The sequence below is a fragment of the Colobus angolensis genome, unplaced genomic scaffold (genome assembly GCF_000951035.1).
Source record: "Colobus angolensis palliatus isolate OR3802 unplaced genomic scaffold, Cang.pa_1.0 Scaffold639, whole genome shotgun sequence".
NCBI classification, from domain to species: Eukaryota; Metazoa; Chordata; class Mammalia; order Primates; family Cercopithecidae; genus Colobus; species Colobus angolensis.
The window spans coordinates 910,481-919,431 of record NW_012120032.1 but is presented as its reverse complement, the minus strand read 5'-3'; the positions used below and the strand labels follow the sequence as shown (position 1 = coordinate 919,431).

General features: G+C 32.3%; 1 protein-coding gene across 7 annotated transcripts in view; it reads right to left on the bottom strand.

Moving 5' to 3' along the window:
- Window positions 1-3,484: 3,484 nt before the first annotated feature.
- Window positions 3,485-8,951, bottom strand: part of MGAT4C (MGAT4 family, member C) — an 883,869-nt gene continuing 878,402 nt past the window's right edge. For all 7 annotated transcript variants that reach the window (XM_011963952.1, XM_011963955.1, XM_011963951.1 and 4 more), the window contains 2 exons: window positions 7,725-7,872; window positions 3,485-4,657 (listed from right to left, as the gene is read on the bottom strand). In XM_011963952.1, coding sequence (XP_011819342.1) covers window positions 3,516-4,657; window positions 7,725-7,872 — 1,290 coding nt within the window. In that variant the 3' untranslated portion in view covers window positions 3,485-3,515. The remainder of the gene's footprint in view (window positions 4,658-7,724; window positions 7,873-8,951) is intronic.

Here is an 8,951-nt window from a genome sequence, read left to right as displayed (position 1 = left end):
AGTTGAATTTGTACAAAACAGTAAATCATTTTATCAGTAGATCCAATAATAAATATTATAAAGTTTAAGTGTGAGCTCTGTTACTCAGTGGTATGGTACCATTACTCTATTGATGGATGTATTGCCAAGGAAAAGGAAGAGAATTACACACTGTCTCCTTCAATTGTTAGATGACACTGGATGTACTGTTTTCAGTGTTAATCGTGGTATCATGTTCTTTGCCATAAACTTGTTGACAAATTGGCAAATATTGACAGGAAGTATGCTATTAGAGCATCTAAAAATATAGGTGCTTTCCCTACTGCATCATATATTATAATTTGCAAATGTTTGTTTCATTTATATACCATTATTATACAGAAAGGGTTTTCTATGATAACATTATAAAAATTCCCAGAGAATACTGGCCCAGTAAGAAATGGAATGCCCACAACTCATAGTATAGCTATATGAAAGAAATAGATCTAAACAAGACGTTGGTTTCCAAATTATATTTTCATACCTGGAAAATATCTACTTTATAAATAGCACAAGGTTATAGTTTTCAAAGAGTAGGAATAAGTTCTTGCATTAAAATATTTTATGTATGTTTTTGTATCCACATTTGTGATTGCTACTAAAATGTGTGTTTTTTAAAAATGTGTATTTTCTGAATTTCATTGTGCTTTTACAAGACACGTTTTCCTTTGATGTCCATAAATGCTGAAAAGGCTTCCCTAAGGAGAATTTTAAGTGTAAAGTAAGGTTTTTGGTCAGTTTAAATTATACAATTCTGAGGCATTATTTAAGATATATACTGTATTTTTTGTTTGAAATCTGTCAGCATTTTATTTGTATGGTAATTAAATGACTCAACCACTCATGTCTCAAATGTCAGTCTTTTTCAATTGTTATTTTTAACAAAGAAAATTACATACATATATGTGTTATATATGCATATATATAAACTTACAGCAAAAATGTTTAAAAATAGCAAATAGAGTGAGTATAGTTAAACCTAATAATTGTATTTTTGTTTCTATGACTCTGAGACAAGATTACTAGACCCTTATTCAAAGTTTCTAAATATAGGAAATAGAACATTGGACCATGCTAAAAAAATGGTTCAGATTTTCTTTTGAAAGAGAAGAATTATTTTTCCTCTTGATCCCTAATGAAGAAGCTTTATTTGTCAAGGAGTTTTCCTTAAAAAATTGACCTAGTGTCAACTGTAAAGAAAGCACAGAGGATCCTTGGATGATTGACCAACTTATCCAAACACAGGTTTAGTAAACAGAGGATATTAAGATAAAATGTGAAATGACCTCTCTGAGTCACATTTGTTTTCATAATTTCCTAGCAAACATCCAACTTCACTGCTACCTTCAGCAATCTTTCCTGAAATATTTTTAAGACTTTGATAGACACCAATAGCTGATCTTCAGAAAGTCATCCCCAGAAGAATATGTAAAATGTTACAACTCATTTCAGGGAGTCTGCTTAGCTCTTGATATGATATATCTTTGGCATACAGTTGTGTACCTTTTATCATAGACAGTGAAAAAAATAATGCCATTTGCAACTTCTGAGATATACACACAATACTATCAATTAGCCAGTTAAAAAAGATAAGAAAAATAAAGAAAATAGAACATTTTTAGGTGTCTGGCAGGTATCCTCTAAATCAAGGTAAAGGTAATAGTTTAGTGGCAGTGTTCACATTTTCCTATGACTGTTAAGATTTAGATGCCTCACAAAATATTAATATTTAGACTTTTATGAAAGGTTCATTTTTCTTCTAACACTTTAGTAGCTGGATACAAAGAAAATATACAACAGCTGTTTACAAATGAAAGAAAAAATTTCCATTTTTTATCCGAGTTTCTCATTTATTTGCAGAGAACGAATAAAATAAAAATATCCTAGTGTTGTTTGGGCCACAGCATACCAGTAAATCTTAAGGACTGTGTTTCAGTATGAAAAGGAAGAGCAGGAAGATTTTCTCATTCCTTCTTACCAGCAAAAGTCTAGCCTTTACACACACACCCACACACACACACTCACACACACACACAGAGTCATCTATATAAACATGTATTTGAGTTTCTTAAACATATATGAAGCACCTTCCATTTCCTTTTATAATAAATCCCTGTTTTTGCTGTTCATTAAAAAACAAAAAGGATGAAACAACTCAGGACAATCTGAAAACCAATGTCTTTAGGACACACTAAGGTGTCCTGAATTACTTTAATGGACACATTATAAAGACACACTCTCCAATCCCTATTAGGAAAAGTTTAGTCAAGTTTGCTTACTATTTGGGTGCATATATCAAAAAAGTATCCTTTAGGACATTATTTAGGATAATATTATTTACGCAAAAATTGTACCACCTGTTTCCAGATGGTATAACTTATTATCTGAGAGTCACATAGCAAATAGAACACAGAAAGCATAAACTGTGTCAGGAGAAATCATACGAGAAAAAGAGCATTGTCTGGTTATCAGAATATCAGATCTCTCATTCTGGCCTTGCTAGGAAATAGATCTTTGATTCCAGAAAAGTCAACTAATTTCTATGGTCCTTTATAATATACCCATTTAAATTCCAAAAAAAGTGTATGATAAATCGCAATAATTTCAATCACATGGATTTTAATACAAAATGTATAAAATCAATTTCCAAAAATTTTCTGCATATACTGAAAATGTCTGTACGAATGAGTTAACTACTATAGGCCTTCCCTAATTTATTCTATTAAATGTGGGTACTTAATGTAACCTGAAAATATTGAGCTTAACTATTCTTTTCTTTCTTTTTTCGTTTTTTGCAAAAGGGAAACTAGAAAAAGACTGCTTCCCCCAGAAAATTTATCAACAATAGGTGCTCAATTAAATGTTTTTAAACAATGAACAATGTCCCCTTTCATATAAATAATCGGGGGAGAGAGATTTTTAAGTCTTTTTTTTCTTTTTCCATAGCCTCACTTACACAAAAAATATGTTATAAAGACACCACTTCTATGAGGAGGTATTCATTGTAGATGTACAGAAGTCAATGGAAACCTAAGTTTGCACAAAAAATAAACCAGATTATCATTCCACCCAACTGTATATTCCCACAGATGCTTAATAAAAGCTATCTGATGATGTAATGAATTATCGATTCTTGAGGAAGTATATACAGTTGATGACTAATTTTCAAAAACCATCATCCAACAAACTAATTTGTTGATTTAAAATTTTTCATATTACCCTTTTGACAATCAGTTGAAATTTAAAAACTAAGAGCATTTAAAAATATAAATGAAAATAGCATTAGCTATAGACTTATATTCAACTTCAGATATTAAAATAAATACAAGTGTGTATTAAGAGTAAAATTATGTCAGCAATGTATAAATAAAAACTACCAATGTAATTAATGTTTCTTTTAACGTATCCCATCAATTGCTTTCCCTCCAAACGACAAAGGTAGCAAAAGAGGAAACAGGAGGACCTGTTTCAGAAACTGAACATATTGATTTAATTGGCTAAGAAGTCCAAATGCTAATACTCCTAATAATTAGCCATTCCTTTTGTGTTTTGGTGACATATATCCTCATACAATGTATATCAAATGGAATTTTTTGATTCACACCTGACATTTCAAAGTTTCCATTTTTGAATTCTCCTAGTCTTAAGTAAGTAGAACATTGTCTCCTTCGTTTGCTAGGCATAACGTTTTCCCCAACATCTAGGGCTCCATGATGCAAAATATCATTTTGTCGATCTTCTGTTCCAGTATTTACTTTAATTTTTTTAATTATAATTGGATTTTCAAATACAATCACAAAAACATCTCCTGTTGAAGGTGGTTTCCCCCAAAAGTACTCGTCAACACTACTGTAAGCCTTGCTTGCTTCGTAATTTTCAAACACATTCATGTTGGTGTACAGACTTGCAGGGGGGTTATCAGGAATGTCAAATGACTCCTCTTCAAAATCATCATCCTTTAGCTTATTCTCTGTCCCTTTGTATGATGAATAATAGCCCATGTGCTGAAAGAGAGATGGTTTAAAACGGATCACATTTTTCTGAGCCAACAGACCCCGGAAATGAGTCAATAGCCAATCACAAGGCATTTCTTGATAAAACATTAATAAAAAATGTGCCAAACGTGGGAGATCATGAGAATGATAGAGTTTACCAATGTAGCCAAGCTTAGAGAATTCAAGAGTTACCCAGTAAGTTCCTTCTAGGGATGCAATGACTTTCTTGATGGCAGTTAAGAAATTTTTTGAACATCGAACATCATCTTCAAGCATTACATAATAGTCAGAAGTATTGGCACAAAAATTAAGCAGAAAAGCATAATCTACATTTTGCTTTGAACGAAATTTGACTCTATCTTCTGGATCATTGTAATTTCTTTTAAGGCCATCCAGGATTGGGTAATACTCCTCTGGGGCATGTATAACCATTAATCTTCCTGCAATAATATGGTGCGCAAATTTCTGTGTAATATCCTGGACCATGGCATCACGCCAGGAAGAATTAAAGTCTGCTAGGTGAACCACCACTGAAATTTCCTTCAGTTCTTCGTAACTGGACTGCTCAAAAATTGACTTAATTGTCTCCAGTAAATAGTTTCCTTTTTTTCGCTTTACTGAAGAAAGTCCAATTGTAAGATACCCTGCAAAAAAGAATTCAGAAAGAATACAAATGTGAATTAGAAATACAGAAAAAGAAAAAGAGAGAAGATATTTATTCCTTAGACTTGCTACTTATTATATATTAAGTAAATATAGTAAATGACTATGCACAGAACATTTTATGATTAAAGTAATAAGCTAAATATATAAAGGCTGTAAGTGCTTGGTACATAATTTATATTTTCTATGAAAAATAAATAGCATCTTAAGCATAATAATGTATGAGTCCTATTACTGTGAATATTTATTGATGAAATTGTAAAAAGAAATGGTTTTAAGTGTTCTGCAGCTTAATACTCTCATATACGCCCATTAGAGAAAGTAGACAGGTATTTAGATAGCATGCAAGTTCCTTTGAAAAATAAAGTAAATAAAATGTTTTTTCTCTTTTGCAAAAAGAGAAGAGTATTCACAGTTAAGGCTGACAAACTAGTTTCAAATGATACAAAATAAAAATAAGGGTAAGTCTTTCAATCATCTTTAAATTTTTTATAGAACACCTCACATATTTTCAGTTTTCTTTTTCTTTGCTCTCATTATCTTGTACTAGATTTCATAATTGGACTTCACAATTTTATCTTGAAATGTACTTAGTATATTAATTAGAAAGCAAACAGTATTATAAGACACATTCAAAAAACTTTAATGCTACATTGTTCCAAGATACAAGCATCACTTAAAAATTTTTTTGAAACACATTTTATAGTAATTTTGCCTGAATAAATTTTTATTCAGACATTTAAAATCTAAAATTAGGAATTAGATATGTTTAGAGAATAAAATAAAACTCTGAGAAAAGACAGCTTGCCTCTGAGAAGGGTTAGAGGTCTTTCTATTGAAATATTTTTTAAAGCTCATTCTCATATGAATCAGAGTTGAGTAACATTTCTAAGCCACTGTTTAGAAAATGGGGAAATCTATATACAACAGGATCATTGTTTTAATACAGGCACTTGTATAATGTGGTTTGTATGATACTGAAAAAAGTCCCATTCAAAAAAATAATTCTTACTAGTTCATCAGAGAGGTTGTGATTTACACATTTCGTTTAAATGCCTTCGCTTACAACTCAGAATTCTATTGAAACACAATATGTTATCTAGTACCGCTAAACTTGAAGCCACCAAACTTCATCAATAATTATAGTCAACACTTATGAAATACTGTCTACATAAGAGGCAGGAGTTTGGGCATTTTATCTGTAATATGCATCTTAAATGTTCAAAATGGTCTTTTGGGATAGGTTTGCTATTACCATCATTCTGCTTTACAGATGAGGACACTAGGTCATGGTGAGATGATGTGACTCATGCAAAGTGGTACACTTAGTAGGTGATGTTGTGTCAGGACTCAAACTGTCCCACTCTTATATCCTCTATGTTACATTGCCTCTGGTAGAAAGCAGTTGGCATGTGTGCCAATAAACATTGGTAAATTTAGCACGGGAAAGGGGAATCAGTAATGTTCAAGCCAAGGTGGTGTAACAGAGATGAAAAATGAATGGCGGTCTTAGACAATTAGAAAGAAGCCTAAGAACAGTAGACATTTCAAATGGTAGAATGAAAGAAAATAGGATCTAAAGAAATCTAAATTAATTTAACAATTTCCTCAACCTAGTGATAACAAATACGCTCACATAAACAAGTCTTAAAAGAGAGGCTAATTTTTGTGGTCTCCACATAATTTATTAAGATCATGATAGCACTGTATTTTATTCTAAGATTCATGGTTTTTGTGTTTGTTTTTTTGAAATGGAGTCTCGCTCTGTCGCCCAGGCTGGAATGCAGTTCCACCTCCCAGGTTCAGGCGATTCTGGTGTTTCGGCCTCCTCAGCCTCCCGAGTAGCTGGAATTACAGGTGTACATGACCATGCCCAGCTAATTTTTGTATTTTTGGTAGAGAAGTGGTTTCACCATGTTGGCCAGGCTGGTCTTGAACTCCTGGCCTCAAGTGATTCACTTTCCTTGGCCTCCCAAAGTGCTGGAATTACAGGCATGAGCCACCAAACCCAGCCTAAGATTTATATTTTACGCATTGAAACATTTAAAAATTAGGCTACATACTGCAATCGATAGCGTTATAATTAAAATTGGTAATGCTTACACTTTCTTAGTGGTACGCTAATTAGATAATGGTACTTTTTGTAAGCTATGGTGTCTTAGAAATGTAGTATGTCATTTCTTGGCTCCAAATATTTTTTTTTACCTGATTGTAGTGTGTTCAAAAGTTTCCTCCAAAAATTCATGTCTACCTGGAATCTCGGAATGAGAATTTATTAGTAAATTTGATCTTTGCAGATATAATTAGTTAAGGATCTTGAGATGCAATAATTCTGGATTTAGATGTGGACCCTAAATTCAGTAACTTGTGTCTTTATAAAAAGAGGAAAAGACACAGAAAGACAAAGAGAAGGCCACTTATGATGGAGGCAGGAATTGGAGTGATGCTGCAAAGCCAAAGAGTACCAGAAGCGAAGCCACCAGAAGCTGAAAGAGGTGAGGATTCTCCCTTAGAACTTTTGGAGGGAGGAAGTGGGGCCCTGCCAGCACCTTGATTTCAACCTCTGGCTTCCAGAATCATGAGAAAAAAAATTGCTCTTTTTTTAAAGCCAGTCACTTTGTGGTAATTCATTATGGCAGACCTAGGAAACTAAAACACTGAGTTTCATTAATTAAAAAGTTGTGGCAAGTCATAAAACCAAACTGTTAGAGGTTAGAAAACGTAGCAATATGAACATAGGAATTTTTAAAAGTTACCTTCTAAATTTCAAAGTAAATTGATTTTTTTCTAGTCACTCTATAACATCCTACAACAAAATCTCAAAAGACTCACGATTAGGCATTTTATTTAATTTTTTTGTTATTAAGGGTACTGGGTCAGTGAGTATAGTAGTTGGCAATTTGTGAAGAAACATTGAAGTTTTCTCCAAATAATTTATTATATAAGTAAAGCCCTTAAGCCTTTTTACTATACATGTGAAACAAATTATCATTGTTTTAATGCAAAATATTTTTTGTATTCTTTATTTAAATGTTTAAGGATACTTACGCTTTCTTTGTAAAGGTGTGGCAGCTAGGTAGCGATAGGTGACATTTATGGCTCCTGAGAAATTAGATAAATCCTTGAAAGTATGAACATAGCGTTCTGAATTCAGTTGATGTGTGGATGTTTCCCTTATAAGTTGTTTGTCTCCTTCCTAAATGCCAAGAAAGAGGCAAGAAAAATACATAAATAATAGATGGTCATGGATTAAATAAAGTTTCTTTTTTACACAATAAATGTATGACTACAATATATAGTATGCAGGGTTATATAAATTTCAATTATTGACATCATAAGCTATAGCTCATCATCACTCACCTCATTTTTTACCTGGAGGTTCTGCTCCAGTAGCTTGCTTGCCTATTTTACTGTATATACAATTACACTTGTTTTTCTACAGGACACATTAATAATGGCAATCTATTAAAAAAAGAATTTCTACATGAAAACTCCCACTGCCATTATGCTACTTTTCAAATTTTTGACAATCATATAGGGATCTCAAAATTGACAGTAATCTATTTTATAGTTTAATCTAAGGCTAGTTCCTACCATATTGCCTGATTTATTCTTCCTCAAGCACTCTCAGATAAAAAGATCACAGTGTCTCATGATTATGAAACTATAGGAATGATTAGGAAGATGCAGTAGTGGACATAATATTTGCATTTTGGATACTTTATTAAATAAGTCACTTATGTGGCTACTATCTAGCTGTTGAGAAGAGCTAGTTATGGGTGATATGGCAGTAATTTTTTTCATATGTCCTAAAGTAACCTCAAATAGGACCCATTTGCACCAAATTAAGGTAATGTGTAGAGATCTAGGACTAATATTTCTCATGATAGTTAAGTTTGTGTGTGTGTGTGTGTCTGTGAGAGAGATTCTATTGGATGTAATGCCCAATCCTTTCATAGTTTAGATCCATTTTATTTATTTGGTGTTGGATTTTGCATGTCATTAAATCTTCAGGAAGGTTTATAGTCAAGAAAACATATTCATATTCAGATTATAATATGTCCTTTACCCATTAATTGCCCTTCTTTGATATAAGCTAAATGGTAAACTTTGATTATCTAATCATCATTTGATCAAGCCTTTATTGGTCATACACTATTAGGAAAATGACTGTTTGTTTGACTCGTATGTGATTTACTAGAATTGGTAGAATACATTTGAGAACAACCTAATTAGAAAGAAATGTTTGTAGCTCTCTCTTTTTTTTTTTTTTTT